This window comes from Sus scrofa, chromosome 2 (assembly GCF_000003025.6).
Source record: "Sus scrofa isolate TJ Tabasco breed Duroc chromosome 2, Sscrofa11.1, whole genome shotgun sequence".
NCBI classification, from domain to species: Eukaryota; Metazoa; Chordata; class Mammalia; order Artiodactyla; family Suidae; genus Sus; species Sus scrofa.
Genome location: NC_010444.4, coordinates 142,302,619 through 142,320,769, shown reverse-complemented (window position 1 = coordinate 142,320,769; position 18,151 = coordinate 142,302,619). Strand labels below are relative to the sequence as shown.

Here is an 18,151-nt window from a genome sequence, read left to right as displayed (position 1 = left end):
AACCCGATGACCTCACTCGTGCGCATGTGGGCTCTGCGCACTTTCGCCCGATGGGTCTTCTGCCGCTTGATGAGCCCACAGTTGAGCGGTGATGTCACAGTGTGCGCCGTGGTTCTTGCCATTTGCACGGCAAGGAGCAGCCACTTGGGGATACGGACGCCTGTTTACACGCGCCACCTCTCGGCTGGAAGCGCTGCTCAGACGGTCCCTTCCCGCCCCTAGGATTCGGCCTCTGCCCCGCCCCGAATTTGTGCGGCGCCCGCTGGCTTGGCAGATTCCAGCGCAGAGAGGCTGGACTTGTAGGCGCAGCAGCTCCGGAGGCGAGCTGGACTGAGTGAGGGCCGGCAAAGGCCGGCGGGGACGCGACCAGGGCTATGCTGGGCAAGGATTACATGCTGGCCATCATTCTGGTCAATTGCGATGGTGTGCACGGAGGGTCCCAGTGGGAGGATCGGGAGCTGAGGGGGGACGAGGAGGTAGCGTGAGAGGCTACCCCAGGCTGAAAGACAGGGAGGGGTTACGTCTCGAGGTGAGCACCAGAGAACAAATGAATCCTGATTTTTGCACTGCCATAAGATTGAGAAGCCTGGACCCTTATTCCGGACCTTCAGCCCAAAGGTTGTCCCTTTGGAGTTGGAGGAAGGGTTATGCCAAAGTGTGATTCTGAGCCCACAAATGTGCTTGCCCTTCTCCAATCCCATGTTTCTGTAGATGACCTGTGGGGGGACCAGAGTCTGGAGGGGGAGCCAGGTCTGCCCCCTGGCTGGAGGAAGATCCGCGATGCTGCAGGTACTTACTATTGGCATGTACCCAGCGGTAGCACCCAGTGGCAGCGCCCAACCTGGGAGCCAGGAGATGCAGAGTCAGGAACGGTAGGTGGAGTGTGAGGAGGGGGCCTGAGCTCACGTGTGGACCTAAATCTGCTGCCCCACTGACTTCTCCTCTCTACAGAGGACGGAGGGAATTTGGGGACTTCGGCCCCCCAAGGGAAGATCCTTCTCCAGCCTGGAGAGCTCACTGGACCGGAGGTAAAAGAGATAGGCTAGGCAAAAATGAAAGGCTGGGGATCCTCATGGCCCTTAAAGATGCAGCTGGATCCACGGCCTGCTTTCCAGCCCTGGCTCTGGACTCTGTCCCATGTTTAGGGCTCTCTTCTGTATTTTTGGCTCTGTCCCATATTCTTGACTCTCCCAGTGTTTTGAATTTTGTTCCTTTTTCCAAGCTTTTTTTTTTTGTTTTTTGTTTTTTTTTGCTATGTGTTGTTTTATGTATTCTGGGTCCTGACCTGTCATGTTCTAGACCTTGGTCATTAGCCTAGGTTCTGTCTGTCAAGGTTCCTATCCTGTGTTCTAGGGTTTTCTTGTTCTGATTTGGGGCTCTGGTCCACATTCTGGACCCTGTTCCATGTTTGGAAGTTTTATTATATGTCCTATGTGTTGAATTTTTCCTCCGATTCGAAGCCATTCGAATTTAACACTCATTTAACATGTTCTGGGCCTTGTCTTGCTCTAATTCTTTATTTAGGACATTATATTCTGGGTTTTATCCTAGATTTTGTGCCCATCAAGTAGTCTGGTCCTCACCAGCGTCCCTTCTGTAGAAAGTGTGGTCCCCTTACGAGCTCTCCTCTATTCCAGTAACTCTCTGTCCTGGTATGGAGAGGAATCCCACATCCAGAGAATGGAGCCAGGGGCCAAGGTAGTGACTCGGACCTGTGGGCTAGCCCAGGGTGTAGGGGAGGGTCCCAAGGGAGAGGTCAGGGGTGGGACTGGGCTGAGCAGAGGTGACGGACAGAGGGTGACGCGAGGAGGTATCAGAGGGTCGCATGTCTGGAACCTGTGGCACCTCCCACCCTTCTTCGCCTCTGTTCACTCAAGCTCCTGTCCTTTGCCTCACCCTGTCAGTGCTTTGCAGTCCGCTCTCTGGGCTGGGTAGAGGTACCTGAAGAGGACTTGGTGCCAGGGAAGAGCAGTATCGCAGTCAATAACTGCATCCAGCAGCTGGCCCAGACCCGCAGCCGGGGCCAGCCCCCAGATGGTGCCTGGGGCGAGGTGAGCTGGCTGGCCCTTTAAGGGGTTCAGCCCAGCAGCCAGCAGACGTGGCTGTCCCTGAATTGCCTGTTCCCCATGGCAACCACCTTCATCGGAGCTCTGAGCTGCCCTGTCCTTGGCAGGGCCAGAACATGCTGATGATCCTGAAGAAGGATGCCATGAGTCTGGTGAATCCCCTGGACCACAGTCTCATCCACTGCCAGCCTCTGGTGCACATCCGTGTATGGGGTGTGGGCAGCTCCAAGGGCCGGTGAGGACCCCCATGTCCCTCAAAGTGAGCCTCGCTCCTCCCTCCCCCTTGCAGGCTGTGATCCCCACTAATGCTGATCCCCTGTAACTTGAACCCCTGGACACAGATCCTTTGACATGGACCCAAGCTCTGCCTCCCCTGCCTGGTCCAGCCCTGGTTGGGGAGGGTGGGCCCCGCTCAGAAAGGACAGATGGGGGAGAGCCTGAGAGTCTGGGCTGATTCTCTTCTGTGCTCCCACATGCTTCTGGAACAGTGACAGGTGAGTCACAGCCAGATGCCTTGAGCCCCAGTCCTGGGCTCCCTATTCCATCCCTGCCATAACCCTGACTTTCCAGCTTCCTGCAGGCACTATGGACCCCTGCCCCTACCCAAGCCTGATCTCTGACCCGCCCTTGCCCGATCTCTCACCCTGCCCTTGCCCCATCTCTCACACTGCCCTAGCCAGATCTCTGACCTGCCCTAGCCTGATCTCTGACCTGCCCTAGCCCGATCTCTGACCCTGCCAGGGACTTCGCTTTTGTGGCGGGTGACAAAGACAGCTGTATGCTCAAGTGCCATGTGTTTCGCTGTGATGTCCCTGCCAAGGCCATTGCCAGTGCCCTGCATGGACTCTGTGCCCAGGTAAGGGCCAGGAGTGGGGCAGGGGGTGTGGTACAGACCTGGGTCTGAAGCTGCGGAGGTGGTGGGCCAGGGGGGTGTTGGTCCCTTACCTCACTTCTGCCCACACCTCACGCTGGCTGCACTGTGTTTCAGATCTTGTCAGAGCGAGTCGGGGTCAGTGGCGATTCCCCTTGCTGCTCTCTAGACCCCATCTCCCCTGAAGACCTGCCTCGGCAAGGTATGGGGGGCAGGGTTGGCCGCGTTGTGCCAGCAGGCTAGTTTGGTGAGAGATGGGGAGAGGGTTCTGGTTATTTGGTACTTCACTGGAGACAGAGGACTTCTGAGGTGTCCTCGTCCCGGGGGTCCCAGACCCTAAATTGGAGGAGGGTCCATGACCTTTTGCTTCCTAGCCCACGCTCCCTCAGAAGGATGGAGAAAGGGGTCACTGGGAGAGAACCCAGGCCCACTTGGTGTCTGCCTTTCAGTGGAGCTACTCGATGCCGTGAGCCAGGCTGCTCAGAAGTACGAGGCCCTGTTCATGGGCACCTTGCCGGTCACCAAAGCCATGGGTGAGGACCGCGTGGTCTGGAGTGGGCGGGCTGCAGAAGGGACGGGGACGGTGGTGACGTAGGATCTGCCCCTTTCTCGGAGTGCTCCCATGGCCTCTGTAGCCTGGGACGGACCAGCTTTCTCCACTCGGGAGTCCTGAGTCGGTGACAAGGGTCTAGACACTCGGGAGACACGATGGTGGGCATGTCCCCTCCAGGTATGGATGTACTAAACGAAGCCATTGGTACTCTCACCACCCGTGGGGACCGGGATGCCTGGGTCCCTGCTATGCTCAGTGTATCTGACTCTCTTATGACAGCACATCCCATTCAGGTACCAGCCGGAGGGTGAAGCCGGGGGCTGGGGAGGGCTGGGCGGGGATGCCGAGGGCTACTGCTGGCTTCTGGAAGTGCTCAGTGGGTCCAGCAAGTAAGTACCGGGCCCTCTAGTGACTGGGCCTGGTTTGGGCAGGCAGAGGCTGGTGCAGAGGAGGAGCCACTGTGGGAGTGCCCTGTGCGCCTCGTGACCTTTATTGGTGTTGGCCGTGATCCACACACCTTTGGCCTCATTGCCGACCTGGGCCGTCAGAGCTTCCAGTGTGCGGCCTTCTGGTGCCAGCCCCATGCGGGGGGACTCTCCGAAGCTGTGCAGGCTGCTTGCATGGTGAGTTAGGGATGGGGCTGGGTGGGTGGGATTGCCTTGAAGCCTGACTGTTCTGGTGCCTGGCAGCCTCTCCAGAGATGACAAAGCAGCCCTGCCAGGGCTGACTATGGTTCAGTGGTACCTTACTTCACCCTCATGCTGTTGATAAGTTTCCATTAGTTGCCATTATTTCAAGCCCCAGACATTTCATATAATAATAGCTATTGCTGTTTTTCTCTAAATATCAGAAGCTTTGACACTTGAGTTCACATGTATACATTTCAGCAGGGATTAGGTGGGGCCTGTGCCTTGCAGGGTAAGCATTGTTTTTCCTGTTGCCTCTCATTTAGGTGGGTTTTTTTTTTTTCAGTCTTTTTGCTTTTTCTTTTCTTTCTTTCTTTTTTTTTTTTTTTTTTGTCTTTTTGCTATTTCTTGGGCCGCTCCCGCAGCATATGGAGGTTCCCAGGCTAGGGGTCGAATCGGAGCTGTGGCCACTGGCCTACGCCAGAGCCACAGCAACGCGGGATCCGAGCCGCGTCTGCGACCTACACCACAGCTCACGGCAACGCCGGATCGTTAACCCGTTGAGCAAGGCCAGGGATCAAACCCGCAACCTCATGGTTCTTAGTCAGATTCGTTAACCACTGTGGCACGACGTGAACTCCTAGGTGGTTTTCTGGTATCTGTGGGCATTTGACTGTGGGATATTTGCACTCAGTTCATTCCACTTGATTCACTCAAATATGAGTGCTTGCCAGAACTCAACCACACTTGACCCTGGGAATTGAGGGGTCCAGAGGGCACAGCCTTTGCCCTCACAGAACACTTAGAGTGGAGACAGACCAGAAAGTAGTTGTATGCCACAGGATAACAGAGGACATGGCCCCTTTGGGGGTTTCAGAAGGTCCCTGGAAGAGATGATAGGAAACTGCGAGTTGAAGGTCCAAGGAGGGAAGTTATCTGGGGAGGGGGAGGGGAACCACAGCTGCGAAGGTGGGCGGGGCGCCAGTGGGTTAGAATATCGGAAAGAATCTAGTGTATCTGGGGTGCATGGGGTGGGGGGTGGTGTGGAGTGAGAGATGAGGGCAGAAAGAATGGCAGAATCCAGGTCAGGGAAGAATTCACAGGGTGGGGTGGTGAGTTTCTCTTGAGGCACTTGGAGCCGTGGAAAGGTTTTGATCAGGACAGTGAAGTCAAGTTTGTGGGTTAGGAAGATCATGGAAGCTAGAGCATGAGTAAAAGATTTGGAAGACACAACTGAAGAAGTAAGAAGACCATTTAGAACTGTGTTGAGTCCAAATGAGAGAGGACTGGGGCAGGAGCACTGGGCCGGGAGAGGAGGTTGTAAACTGCCCTTGACTAGTAAGTCTGCTTCACCAGGGGCCAGTCCACCACAGGGAGAGAGAGAGAGAGTCTCAGTAGTAACCAACCCGACTAGTGTCCACGAGGATACAGGTTCGATCCCTGGCCTTGCTCAGTAGGTTGAGGATCCGGCGTTGCTTTGACCTGTGGTATAGGTCGCAGATGCAGTCAAGATCTGGTGTTGCTGTGGCTATGGTGTAGGCCGGCAGCTGCAGTTCTGATCTGACCCCTAGCCTGGAAACTTCCATATGCCACAGGTGCAGCCCTAAAAAGCAAGGGGGAAAGACAAAAACAAAACAAAAAAAAAATGAGCACAGGCCCTGCAGTCCGAATTAGTTTTGAATTCTAGTTCTACCAATTTCTGACAGGGTGACTCTGGGCACATCATATGTTCTCTGAATCTCACTTCCACCTTTGCAAAATAGTGCCAATACCTGATACACACCTAGATCAAGTAGATTCCACATAGCACTTAACACGGTGTCACCTAACACGGTGTCAAGCCCTCTGTAAATGTTCAGTCAATGTCCAGTTTCCAGCTTCTGTCATTGAGCCTCTTGTGGATGCTGTGGGGAGTCCAGGTGTGGTAGACTCCCAGCCTCATTTCATACCGAAGCCTTGGCCAGTTCCCTGTCTTGCAGAAGCTTTCCGGGAGTCTGCGAGTGGGAAGGAGCTGGACCCTCATATTCTCCTTCTCCCCAGGTTCAGTACCAGAAGTGTCTTGTGGCCTCTGCAGCTCGAGGCAAGGCCTGGGGTGCCCAAGCCCGTGCCCGCCTGCGGCTCAAGAGGACCAGCTCTGTGGACTCCCCAGGAGGTCCCCTGCCTCTCCCCTTGCTCAAAGGAGGGGTTGGGGGTGCAGGGGCAGCCCCTCGAAAGCGGAGTGTCTTCTCCTTCCTTGATGCCTTCCGGCTGAAACCCTCTCTGCTCCACATGCCCTAAGTTAATCAGGGAGGACTGGGGAAGGAGGCTCTGGGTCCAGGCCCAGCTCTATCCCTTCATTCCCCAGGGACCTGCAGCCTCTCACCCATCAGAGCCTTTTCTGCCTGCCCCACTGACCCTTGTCCACTCTCTATTTATTGTTTATATATGGATGATTGAGAGGCCCTGCACCACAACCTAGGCCCCTGGCTCTCCTCTCCCTGGGTCCTTGTTCTTGCCCCTCTTAAACCCTGGACAGTTGGCTCTACCTCAGCAACACTTTATAACAAAATCAGTACAAATAAAAATCCCTCAGTGACCTCACTGGATGTAAGTATATTGGGCCTGGGACTGGGTCGGGAGTTAACCTGTAAGAGCTGAGTGTCTGTGAATGTTCTTGGTGTTGGTGGCTGCCTGTAGTCACGTGAGGGCATGGGTGTGTTGGCAGTCTGACTTCATTCATTTAACAAATGTGTTTTCTAAGGTCTTCTCTGTGATAGGCACTAAGGTCAGCACTAAAATAGGGGCTCCACCTTCTGAGACTGTATAAATGAGTTAAATAAACAAGCCAGAAAATAATACGTAGTGCAACTAGGAAATCTCAGAGGGTTGTGGGAGCTCAGGTTAGACCCTGAACCTGGCCTGAGGCATTACTAGGCTTTCTGAAAGTGTATTCCAGCCTAGAGAGTGTAAAATGTTCAGCGCAGTGGACAGAGGTTCTGGAAGTCCACTTGGTTAGATCATGGTGGGGCAGGAACTTTAGCTTAAAGTTGCTCCTGAGAGCACCTGTGAGATTCGGAAAGACGGGACCCACGGAAACCCCCCTCATTGGTACTACTTGGTCAGGAGCACACATTTATGAGTCCCTTAGGGAGTTGGAGCAGGGTCTTCACAGCGCCTCCCAGCGTTTCGGCACAACCCTCCAACCTGGAGAGCGCCAGGCAACCAGCTCTGCTGGGGGCGTGCTTGTCAGCGCTGCCTGTGCCCGCCCCGGAAGTGACGTGCTGCCCCGCTGGCCGGGCGGAAGTGGAGATGGCGGAGCGGTACGTGAAGCCGGGTGAGCGCGGCAGGAGGGCTGGGGCGGTTTACCGCGCGGAGTGGGGCTCCCTGTCTCCCTCGAGCTCGCCTTACGCATCCTATCACCTTCGCAGGCAACAAGGAGCGCGGCTGGAACGATCCGCCGCAATTCTCATACGGGCTGCAGACCCAGGCTGGCGGACCCAAGCGGACGCCGCTCACCAAGAGGGTTGCCCCTCCCCAGGATGGATTGCCCAGAGGTGCGTAGGGGCCCTGTGCGTGGAGACCCGCCGAGAATGGGCCCGGGGATAAGCTTGTCCCATGGGCCTTTTTTGCTTTTCCGAGGACTACCTGGAGAGGTTGGAATCCCAGAAAGGGGATCAGTTCAGGCCCTTTTCCTAGTGCTTTCTCTACTGTCCAGGTAAATAATTGGTATATTGGTCTCAAGAGAATCCTTGCTTTCGCCCTGGGTGATCTCATGCAGACCCATAGTTTTAAATATAGATTTGATTGCCAAGTTACTTTCAAATTTTATTTCCAACCTGGATCTTTTCTCAGAGCCCCATTGTGGTATATCCATTTGTCTGTGCTGTTTACTTGGCTATATAAGCATCTCAGACTTAATGTGTTCTTTTAATCAGTATCATCTACCGAGCACCTACTGAATTTGAAGGCAAAATGGACAGCAGTGAACAAGACCAGAAGTTTCTGTTTTCATGGACTCCACACTATAGTTTTGGAAATAGATGAAACAGATAAGGGTCTGCAGAGAAATAAAACAGGGTGACGGTGTAACCAGGGTATCTGAGGGGCTGTCATTTAAGCCGAACTCTGAATGATTAAAAGCCAGCTACCCAAAGCTGGTGCAAGAGTATTCCAGGCATTGGAAGCAGGTACTGCAAAAAAGAAGCCCTGAGATAAGTTGTGGCAAATTCAGACACTGAAGGAATATCTGATGGCTAGAGCAAAGTGGGCTAGGGATAGAAATTTAAGATCTGAGAAGTAGGCAGGGGCTGATCATAGTGGGTTTTTGTAAACCAGGATATGGACTTTGTATTTTAATGTACTGTAAAGTTGGAAGCCATTGAAAAATCGGAAGTAGAGGGCATCCTTTCCCCCGAGTATTTCCCATGCCAGGTGGATCTTTGGCCCTGAAAAGGGGCTCAGATTCAACTCTTTCCATCCCTGTTACCCACTGCTGTAACACTGCACAGGAATGACATAATTCAGAGTATTTTGACCTTTTTAGGGCAGATAATTCTTTTGTGAGGGACTGTCCCATACATTGTAAGATGACTGCAGCATCCATAGTGTCTATTCAGTAGATGGCAGTAGCACCCACCCAGTGGTGACAGCCGAAAGTGTTTCCACGCGTTTGTCTTGGGGACAGAATCTCCCCAGGTTGTGAAACACTGACTTTAATCTTGAAAAAGATCACTCTGGCTGGGTGAAAAACACATTTTAGAGACGAAGTAGAAAAACAAGTTAAGAAGCTATTATGTTAACATAGATAAGATGTAATGATTTGGACGAGGGTGGAGTGCCAGAGGTGGTAGCAATTGATGGATATGGGATACGTTAAGGAACAAGTAGATCCAGTAGGTGAGATGAATGAAGCAGTCCTGTAACTTACATTTTTTGCTAGAGGAACTGGTCAGTAATGTTCATTGATACAGGATGACTGGGTTTTGGGGGTGCAGAGCAAGCTTTCTGTCCTGGCCATGTTAAATTTGGGTTGCTGTTTTGGAGAGAGGTCTAGGCCGGAATTACGGAAATGTATCACCATCAGATGGACAGTATTTGATGTCATGGGCTTGAATAAGGAGTGTGAATAGAGAACTAAACAGGATCCAAAACAGCCCTAAGGTTCTCTAGCATTTCGAGGTTGAACAGAGAAGGCATTAGCAAAGGAGACTGAGAAATAGCCGAAGTAAGAAGAAAGTCATGTTTGCTCTTTCACTCGATTTGACAATTGTAGCAATCACTGGTGACCCTAACCAGAGCAGTCAGGAGTAATGAGAGCAGAAACCCAGCAGGAATGGGCTGTGGAGAGACTGTGGAAAGAAGTAGAGAGTAACTGTAGTCAGCTCACCCAAGAAATCTTCCTGTGAAGCAGAGATGAGAAATGGGGCAGTGCCTGGGGCTGGACTGTGAGGTAAGGGTTTTGTCAGCTGGTGATTTAGTAGAGAACTGGTGATGTAGGAGAAAAGCGGTAACTCTGAGAGGGAAGCCTAGAGAAGGCAAGAGAGGGATGCAGAGTACACCTGGAGAGACGGCCTCTGATAGGAAGGAGCAGGAACCTTTCCTCTGTTCGCTGAGAAAGCACAGCAGCCACAGATACAGGTGGGTTAGTAGAACTCATAGTGCGAAGATGAGAATGTTCCTGTTTATTGACCTCTCAGTGAAATGGGAGGCAGGGTCAGAAGTAGAGAGACAGTAGGGAAAGGACAAGAAAGGGAGAAGGTAGAAAAGTTTAGAAGAGCTAACGTGTGAAAATAGCTGTTCTGAAGGGTGGAAAAATGAGGCAAAATAGAGGATTCCCAGGCAGTGTTGGAGCCTTTAGAGTCTGTAGCTATGAATTTAAAGTGCAGCTCCTCAGCATGGTTGTTTTTCCTCCGAACAAATGCAAGTAAGTTGGGTTTACCAGCAGTGTGGGACAACGGGGGGAGAAAGTGAGATAAGGGAGTGATTTTTTTTTTTTTTTTTTTTGTCTTTTTAGGGCTGAATATGCGGCATATGGAGGTTCCCAGGCTAGGGGTTGAATCGGAGCTGCAGCTGCCAGCCTACACCACAGCCACAGCAACTCGGGATCCGAGTCACATATGCAGTCTCATATGCACATCACAGCTCATGGCAACGTCAGATCCTTAACCCAAATGAGCAAGGCTGGGGGTTGAACCTGTGTCCTCATGGATATGGGTCGGGTTCATTAACCACTGAGCCACGACGGGAACTCTGAGAGTGATTTTAATGCACCTCAAAAATCTGAGTAGCTGAGCTGCTAGGGAGGAGGGGTGTGGTCATTGTTGTTAAGAAGGCAGAGGGGGTGAGAGGCTGAGGTAGGGTGGAAAAAATGATCATTGGAGGTGAGAAGGTTCAACTGGGAGACCAGACAGATGAAGTTAGCACGTGAATATTGATAGCTAAAAGTAATTTTGGATTTTCCTTCGCCAGTATTTTCATTTTCCATAGTGATTCCACCATCCCATCATTGAAGTCAGAAACCGAGTCATCCCTGGCTTCTCTCTCTTTCGCCCGTGTTCCACCAAGACCTGTTACTGCCTCCTCCTAAGTCAGGGTCAGACCACTGCATTTCCCACGTTCACGCTTGCACACCCGTCCATGCCGGCATTCTCTTTCCCGACTACTGTTAACCTCCCAACTGGTGTCCCTACCTGTCTTGACCTATGGTCATCAACTTTTCACAGACCATTCAGAATGAATGTCTTAAAAAACAAACAAGCCAAGTCTAGTGACATCATCCCCTGCTTTTTCTTTTTTAATTAAAAAAAATTTTTTAGTTTCTGGGCCAGGGAGCAAAGCCATGCCACAGCAGCAGCCTGAGCCAGTGGTAATGCTGGATCCTTCACTTGCCGAGCCACAAGGCAAGTCCGTCCATCCACGTGTCGTTCCCCACCCCCCAAACCTGCCGTGGCTTCCCATTACCATTAGGCTTAAGACCAGACTCCTCCAAAGCCCTGCGGGGTCTGGACCCCTGATGCCCTTTCCAGTGAAAGGTCGTGCTGCTTTTTTCAGTGTTCATTTCCAGCCACACAGGCCTTGTTTCTGTTTCTTGAACCAGTCAGGCCTTTTCCCACCTCTTGGGCACTGCCCTTACCTCACCCTAGTAAATGGTTCCTGTGACTCTTTGTGGCTGCATCCATCTCATCCACTAGTTCTTAGTTTGTAAGCTCTTTTGCTGTACACTAACCTAGCAGCCGCTCCTGTCCTCTGAGTCAGTCAGCGCAACCCTGTGATAGAAATGCTGTTACTATAGTATCCCCATTTTATAAAAGAGGATCCAAGCTCAGAGGTCAAAGGTAACATGCCACATGTCACATAGTGTGTGAGCTAGTGACTTACATGTCACCTTAGAAGGCGTTCCTTGAGCTGTGTGCTATTCCTCTTTATCACACTATCCATTTTGTTTTTTTGGACTATGCAACATACCTTGGAATACCTTTTCCCCCGCCGCCCTCCCCTCCCCTGAATTTAAGCTGTCTAAGAATTCCCTGGTGGCTCAGCAGGTTAAGGGTCTGGCCTTGTCACTGCTGTGGCTTGGGTTATGGCTGTGGTGCATCTTCAGTCCCTTGCCCAGGAACTTCCACATGTTGTAGGTGTGGCCAAAAAGTTAAAATAAATAGAATTTAAGCTCTCTGAGGTCAGAAACCTAACCTGTTGGTTTACTACTTTATCTCTGGTGCCTCGCACGTTGGCTGGCACATAGTATGGACTTTTTTTTTTTTTTTTTTTTTTTTTGCGCCTCTTTTTAGGGCCATACCTGCGGCATATGGAGGTTCCCAGGCTAGGGGTCGAATCGGAGCTGTAGCTGCCGGCCTCCGCCACAGCCAGAGCCACACCAGATCCGAGCTGATCTGTGGTCCACACCGCAGCTCACGGCAGTGCTGGATCCTCAGTGGGTTACTGAGCAAGCGTGTGCCCTCATGGATGCTGGTCAGATTCGCTTCCACTGAGCCACGACGGGAACTCCCATGGACTTTACACACTTTTAAATGAATGAGTTGTCCCAGAAAGTAGCCCCCCTTAGAAAGGATGCAGTTAGAGTCGAACTTCTTACCTGTGTAAGGCATGTTTGCTTCTGCTTTACCTTCTCAGTCCCCACGTCAGAGATGTCACCTGGGGCCCCCGCAGTGGGGCATCTGCCTCCTTCAAGTAAAGCTTCCAGGCCTCCACTTGGAGGGAGTTGTCCTCCCTCCAGCATGGAGCCCACACAGTGCTCCGTCGTTGAGTTGGAGATTCTGCTGGAAGATGTACTGAGCCCTCTGGAACGAGCATTGGAGGACTGCCGTGGCCACACAAAGGTAAGTGGGAACGCCCAGATGCAGGTATGGTTCCCAAAGGCAGGCTATCTGACCCTGCAGGCAATGCCTCTTAACCCTTTTCTGAGTTATGGACCTCTTCAGAATTTGATAAGGACTTTCCAGAAACGGACACAGGATTTGGGAAGGTTCAGAAGCGTCAGTACAAGAGGCTTGTAGGAACAAGCGTTGAATTTCACTCGTCTTGGTGACTTTCCTAGCTCTAGGTTCTTTAGAGTAGGCCTCGCTGACTCGTATACTCCAGGGAGAGAGGGACACCCCCTTTCGCTATTGATAGTGTCTCCTGAGTTCTGGTAGCCAAGGAGTCTGAGGAGTCGCAAAGGAAAGTAGCAGAGGGATCTTCTCCTCTCTGGCCCTTTGTTTCCTTATTTGTACAGCAGCACTAGAGAATGAGTTTCTGAGCATCTGAGAAAAAAATTTAAATGAGAAACCCCAGAAATTTAAAAATTCTAGCCGGAAGATCTGTGGGTTTCATCACTTTCTCAGCGGGGTCCCTAAGCTTGAGTAGAAAGTTCCTGGGCTGGAGAGATCAGGTGTTTTCCTTTGTGGTGCTGCCTTCCCTGCTCCTGCTGGGCTGGCAGCACTGACTGGGAGGGGGCCTCTGTCTTTCAGAAGCAAGTATGTGATGACATAAACCGACGCCTGGCTTTGCTGCAGGAACAGTGGGCTGGGGGGAAGCTGTCAGTGCCTGTGAAGAAGAGGATGGCTCTGCTGGTACAAGGTGTGGTGGCTCCCTAGCTATAGCCTGAGTTCCTCATCTCGCCGTGGCTGGCTGAGTGGAACAGGTGCTGCGATCTTGACTGGTTAGAGGGAAGGGTGGCGGCTCTGTTCGGCTCCGGGTTGCTTGTTCAGCCCCTCTCTCTTCTCAGAGCTTTCAAGCCACCAGTGGGACGCAGCAGATGACATCCACCGCTCGCTCATGGTTGACCATGTGACCGAGGTCAGTCAGTGGATGGTGGGAGTTAAAAGATTAATTGCGGAAAAGAGGAGTCTTTCTTCAGAAGAGGAGGCCAATGAAGGGAAATCTACAGCCGCAGCTGAGCAGAACCAGACCTTGCCAGGCATCCCACACACCCCATAGTCCTGTGGGCTCCCGTCTCCTCTCACACCACTCCCATGCCTTGGCACGGGAGGCCTTCTCTAACTCTGCTCCCTTGTACCACTTGGGAGACTGCCTGTTCCACTGAGGTCTTTGGCCTGACCCTTCTCTGGGCCACGGGGAGGTCACTTGTTACCTATACTGTAAGCAGTTCAATAAAAACATCTCCACGTGGTGGGCGCTGGGTAGGAGAGATGAGCCCTTCCGATGCCACATCAGTTCGCCCGGTGTCCTTGACCTCCCTGCTCCCCATACAGACCTCCGTTCTTCCTCCATCATGAATGGCCTGGCTCGGCACCAGCCTGTTACTTCCTGGCACTTTCCCCAAATGGATGGGAGCGCACATCCCTTGCTGGGCTGAATAACCCTATGGATGATTTTGTCTCAGCAAGAGAACAGGCTCAAATAACATGGGGAGATTTTTCTTTTAAAAGGAGATTGGGAGTTCTCTTGTGGCTAATCAGGTTAGGAGCCAGACATAGTGCCTGTGAGGATGCAGGTTCAATCCCTGGCCTCACTCACTGAGTTAGGTTCCCAGGCTAGGGGCCTAATCAGAGCTGTAGCCACCAGCCTACGCCAGAGCCACAGCAATGCAGGACTCGAGCTGCGTCTGTGATCTACACCACAGCTCGTGGCTATGCCAGATCCCGAACCCACTGAGTGAGGCCAGGGATTGAACCTGCAACCTCATGGTTCCTGGTTGGATTTGTTAACCACTGAGCCACGACAAGAACTCCTGCAAACTTCATTTGGATCTGGTGTTGCTGTGGCTGTGATGTAGGCTGGCAGCTGTGGCTCCAATTCAACCCTTGGCCTAGGGAACTTCCAAATGCCACAGGCAGGGCCCTAAAGATTTAAAAAAAAAAAAAAAAAAAAAAAAAGAGACTGCCCTGTTTCTATTTCATTACCCTTGAGGTATGCAAATGCTGCAGAGATCACATAGCTTTGTAAGTTGAAGGTTTGAAAGACCAGATTGCTGAGATAGGGGATCGTGATTTTTTTCCCCCCATGGCTCTATCTGACTCACCAGATAAGCTGCGGCCTCAGTTTGGGCCCTGCTTTCTAACTTTGCAAGGACAACGGGACGAGGTGGAAGGGGCCAGGAGGGTCCTGTCCTACTGTGAAAAGGGAGACTGCTTACAGGTGGGAGGCAGAGGTCTGGGAGAGACCACTGAATGCTATAGGCTGGGGACAGTACCTCTTTTCCTGCTTTGGAATAGGGAGGGAGGGGTACTGCTCCGGAGGCCTGATTCCAAGAAGGCTGCTTCCTGAAAAGACTGGGACAGCCCCTTGGCAGGGGTCAGGCTACTGCTGTTGATGATTTGGTGGCTCCTATGGCTTGCCCCCAAAGCCTTCTCAGGCTCTAATCATGGCTGGAAGTGGGCCCAGTGAGGGCTGGGAAGGGACCTGGGAGCTCTGAGCCTAAGCAGGTTTGCTGGGGCCCTCAGCTTCATGTCTGAGATGGGAAGGTCAACATTGAGGAGAACAGTGGAGCCAAGGCATTTCTTTGAATGTTTACTAAGCAGTCAGAAAGTGACATTCTCCACCCCCCAGTCCCAGCCTGAGCCAAGGGCCAGAGGTTAGGATGAGAGCCTACAGACCAAAGAGAAAGTTGAGCTAAGGGCCTGGCAGGTTGCCCACTCCTCATCCCTAGTCTAGCTGCCTCAGAACTAAGGGAGGCCCAGAACCAAGAAGTCACCCCCTTCCGGATGAGATGAGGCCATCTGGCCTCTGGATACCCCGGAAGAAAGGAGGTAGCGGCAGCAGCATGAGGGGTTCTTCCGACTCCACACACGGCCATCTGCACTGGATTAGATGTCCATCTCAAACTGTGCATCATCTGGAGAGAGAAAAGGCAGGAAGACTGGGTGCTGGGCTGGGGGTCTGCAGGCTCCCTGTCAGTGCAAGAGGCCTGCTCAGAACTGAGCCCCCACTCCATTTAACTGGGGCATGTGACTTAAAGCCATTTCTTAATTTGAGGGCCTGTTTTCCTTACCGGGTATCTCTTCCTCTGTCTCCTTCTGCCCCTTCAGCTCCTCTAGCTTGGAGGATGGGGCTGTTGGAAGAGTTGTGACCCCGGGAATCTGAGGGAGGCAGCAGGGGGGTGTCCGGGCAATGGGTGAGTTCTTGCATTCCAACAGGAACTTTCGGTCGTAGATGATCCTGGTGCCTGTCAAGGGGTAAGGGCGGTTGAGAGGCAGGCGTTTGGGTACAGAGCTGTCTGGAACTGCAGACAGGCCTTTTAGGGACCAAGATCTTTAGAAAATCCTATTTGGTAAAGGTCTACTGCACTAAGCAGTATGTGTCTAGGCACCAGAGGGCAAGGGGGCATCCCAGCTGGTCTAGGCAGGGGCTTTTGGTTTACCGGAGCCTGAGGCCTCCGTTCTGGGAGCACCCGACTTGATCTCAGGTACTTCAGGCTACTTCTGTCCTGCTGTTGACTCTGGAACTTTACTGCTTTGGTTCGCCTAGCCTTCTTATCTCAGGTGGACCAGGAAGCCAAACAGCAGATGTGAGGGCTCGCGCTGCCCCCTGGGCTTGTGGATCCCCTGCTGGGAGGAGCAGTGCCGCTCCTTTGAAACAGGGACACGCTGTTCTTATCCTGACCCCTCCCAAGTCCTATCAGGCTCAGCCCAGCCTAGAGGAACTTGGCCTGAATCATGTCCTCAAAGGGCCCTATCCTGTTCTCACCCCTCCCCTTTGCTTCCGCGTGGCAGGAACTCCAGAGAAGGCGTGATCCCAGGCTGCTCCAGGCCAATCAGCCACAAGCAAGTCCCCCAGCACCAAGGCCTGAAGCCCCTGCCCCCGACTGCCAAAGTCCTGCTCTAGCAGCTTTGCATGACCTGACTGCTTCCTGCTGCACGCAGTTGGGGCCTCTGCTCCCAGGCAGCAAAGTTAGGACTGGCAGGTGAGCAGGGAACTCGGAACCCAGTCCACAGGGATGTTTCTGCCCAGAGTCACCCAGAAACTAGGCTCAAGGCGGTTTTGCATCACTTTGAAGTTTTAGGGAAATGGGCTTCAGCTCCAAGCAACACCCCCGGCCCCGTCCCGGGGAGCAAAGCTTGTAGAGGGGCCCGCGGACAAGTTCAGGCCTGCAACCCCCCACCCACATCGCGAGACACGCACACGCCAGCCTGCCCGCTGCCTGCAGACCCCGGCCCCGCCCGCTGACCTCCCGGGGTCGTGGCGTATAGCGTGCCCCCCGGCGTGCTGCTGTAGCAGTCAGGCAGCCCGTCCCGGCCTCCGGGGATCGGGCGGCTGGTGGATGTGGACATAGTGAGCCAGACGAGCAGGAAGCCAAGCGGCTGGTGCTGAGGACGTGGAGCGCTGAGCAGTCTGAGGCGGACTCAGTCGACCACGTGCGGCTGCAGCAACACCGGGACGTCACGCCCGGGGCGGGGCAGCTGTCACTCAGCCCCTTGGGGCCGCCCTCCTCTGGCGGGAGCAAGCCCCAAGCTCGGTGGGAAGGAGGCCCAGAGCTCGCACTGGCCTTCAGTTTCTCCTGGCCCAACCCTGGCCCGCCTGCCTAGCAGCACTGCAGCCACTCAGCTCTTCACCATTTGCAGAGGGCGCTCTGTGTTTTCGTGTTCATTCACCCACTGCTTTAAACAGTAAAGCACTGCTATGAGCCTCGTTTTGCAAGTGAGAAAACCAAAGCCCAGAGAAGTTTCAAAGTCTACTAGGAGGGTGAGCTGGGATTCAGACTTGATCGTATCTGGTTCGAGCGTATGCCCTTCAGCTTAGCTGTGTGCTGCCTCCCATTAATCAGCCATCCCACAGGGTGCAGAGGGCCCCATGGCCTGGTGCCTGGCACAAAGGGAAGCCCCGGGAGGGAGGGTGGCCTTTCTGGACTGATGAAAGGATGAATAAAGCCTATACGGGATGGAGGGGCCTGGGGAGGAGGGATTGGTCTTTAGCTCGCTGAAAAGTAACGTCAGAGAACCTGGCCTTTAAAGAGAAGACTTTTCGATGTAGGCATAGTGGTATGAAAAGAGGCAGGAGAGGTGGTGGGAAAGTAAGTACGAAGTCTAGTATTTATATACACTAAAAGCCTCAACTTGATCCAGTTGTCTGATATTTGGCCTCCTCAAAAAAAGACTGGATTTTACAAATCAGTGCTTCTCAAATTTTAACATGCACATGAATTACCTAAAGATCTTGTTAAAATGAGGATTCTGACACAGTAGGTGGGACTTGAGATTCTGGGTTTTTCATAAAATCCCAGGTGATGCAGCCCTTAGGTCTGCAGGTCCTTAGAATCAGGTAGCAAGGACATGGATATTTTATTGTTCCAAAAAGGACTTGAGCCTCTTACAAAGTGGTGTGTGCCTAAATGAAGTGTCTAAGCAATACTGGAAGGTAAGGCTTGGGATCAGATGGTGAGGAACTATCTATGACAACTCAACCTTTTTTTTTGGCCTCACCCTTGGCATGCAGAAGTTCCCAGGCTAGGGACTGAACCAGAGCCACAGCAGCAACCTGAACCACAGCAGTGACAATGCCGGCCACCGGGAAACTCTGCCAACCTTGTTTTTCTTTTGGCTGTGCCCACAGCACATGGAAGTTCCTGGGCCAGGGATCAAGCCTGTGCCACAGCAGCAAC

General features: G+C 52.8%; 3 protein-coding genes across 6 annotated transcripts; 2 read left to right on the top strand and 1 right to left on the bottom strand.

Moving 5' to 3' along the window:
- APBB3 (amyloid beta precursor protein binding family B member 3) lies at positions 45-13,721 on the top strand. Of its 4 annotated transcripts, none has more exons than XM_005661738.3 (17): positions 45-423; positions 712-872; positions 952-1,028; positions 1,638-1,698; positions 1,905-2,051; positions 2,174-2,301; positions 2,555-2,560; positions 2,808-2,922; positions 3,055-3,139; positions 3,387-3,470; positions 3,668-3,783; positions 3,922-4,113; positions 6,157-7,429; positions 7,524-7,649; positions 12,226-12,431; positions 13,062-13,170; positions 13,319-13,721. In XM_005661738.3, exons 1-13 carry the CDS (start codon positions 375-377, stop codon positions 6,391-6,393), a joined length of 1,458 nt encoding a protein of 485 aa, XP_005661795.1. In that variant the 5' UTR covers positions 45-374; the 3' UTR covers positions 6,394-7,429; positions 7,524-7,649; positions 12,226-12,431; positions 13,062-13,170; positions 13,319-13,721. The 4 variants fall into 4 exon arrangements, with proteins under 4 accessions (XP_005661795.1, XP_003124059.1, XP_005661799.1 ...); XM_005661741.3 differs by having other exon boundaries at positions 284-423; positions 2,787-2,922; XM_003124011.4 differs by lacking the exon at positions 2,555-2,560.
- Positions 6,157-13,761, top strand: SRA1 (steroid receptor RNA activator 1). Its single transcript, XM_003124013.4, has 5 exons — positions 6,157-7,429; positions 7,524-7,649; positions 12,226-12,431; positions 13,062-13,170; positions 13,319-13,761. The coding sequence occupies exons 1-5, from the start codon at positions 7,231-7,233 to the stop codon at positions 13,528-13,530; spliced, it is 852 nt and encodes a 283-aa protein (XP_003124061.1). The 5' UTR covers positions 6,157-7,230; the 3' UTR covers positions 13,531-13,761.
- Positions 15,051-16,889, bottom strand: EIF4EBP3 (eukaryotic translation initiation factor 4E binding protein 3). Its single transcript, NM_001202520.1, has 3 exons — positions 16,721-16,889; positions 15,545-15,718; positions 15,051-15,388 (listed from the first exon to the last, which is right to left on the bottom strand). Exons 1-3 carry the CDS (start codon positions 16,821-16,823, stop codon positions 15,360-15,362), a joined length of 306 nt encoding a protein of 101 aa, NP_001189449.1. The 5' UTR covers positions 16,824-16,889; the 3' UTR covers positions 15,051-15,359.

What these genes read in the sequence shown, in the direction of transcription:
- SRA1 (XM_003124013.4), top strand. Translation starts at nt 7,231, where the DNA reads ATGAGTCCCTTAGGGAGTTGGAGCAGGGTCTTCACAGCGCCTCCCAGC. An exon ending in CCAGGATGGATTGCCCAGAG is followed by an intron (nt 7,650 to 12,225) that starts GTGCGTAGGGGC and finishes TTACCTTCTCAG; the next exon opens with TCCCCACGTCAGAGATGTCA. An exon ending in ACTGCCGTGGCCACACAAAG is followed by an intron (nt 12,432 to 13,061) that starts GTAAGTGGGAAC and finishes TCTGTCTTTCAG; the next exon opens with AAGCAAGTATGTGATGACAT.
- EIF4EBP3 (NM_001202520.1), bottom strand. Translation starts at nt 16,823, where the DNA reads ATGTCCACATCCACCAGCCGCCCGATCCCCGGAGGCCGGGACGGGCTG. An exon ending in ATACGCCACGACCCCGGGAG is followed by an intron (nt 15,719 to 16,720) that starts GTCAGCGGGCGG and finishes ACCCCTTGACAG; the next exon opens with GCACCAGGATCATCTACGAC. An exon ending in GACAGAGGAAGAGATACCCG is followed by an intron (nt 15,389 to 15,544) that starts GTAAGGAAAACA and finishes TTCTCTCTCCAG; the next exon opens with ATGATGCACAGTTTGAGATG.
- APBB3 (XM_005661741.3), top strand. Translation starts at nt 375, where the DNA reads ATGCTGGGCAAGGATTACATGCTGGCCATCATTCTGGTCAATTGCGAT. An exon ending in CATTCTGGTCAATTGCGATG is followed by an intron (nt 424 to 711) that starts GTGTGCACGGAG and finishes ATGTTTCTGTAG; the next exon opens with ATGACCTGTGGGGGGACCAG. An exon ending in GAATGGAGCCAGGGGCCAAG is followed by an intron (nt 1,699 to 1,904) that starts GTAGTGACTCGG and finishes TCACCCTGTCAG; the next exon opens with TGCTTTGCAGTCCGCTCTCT.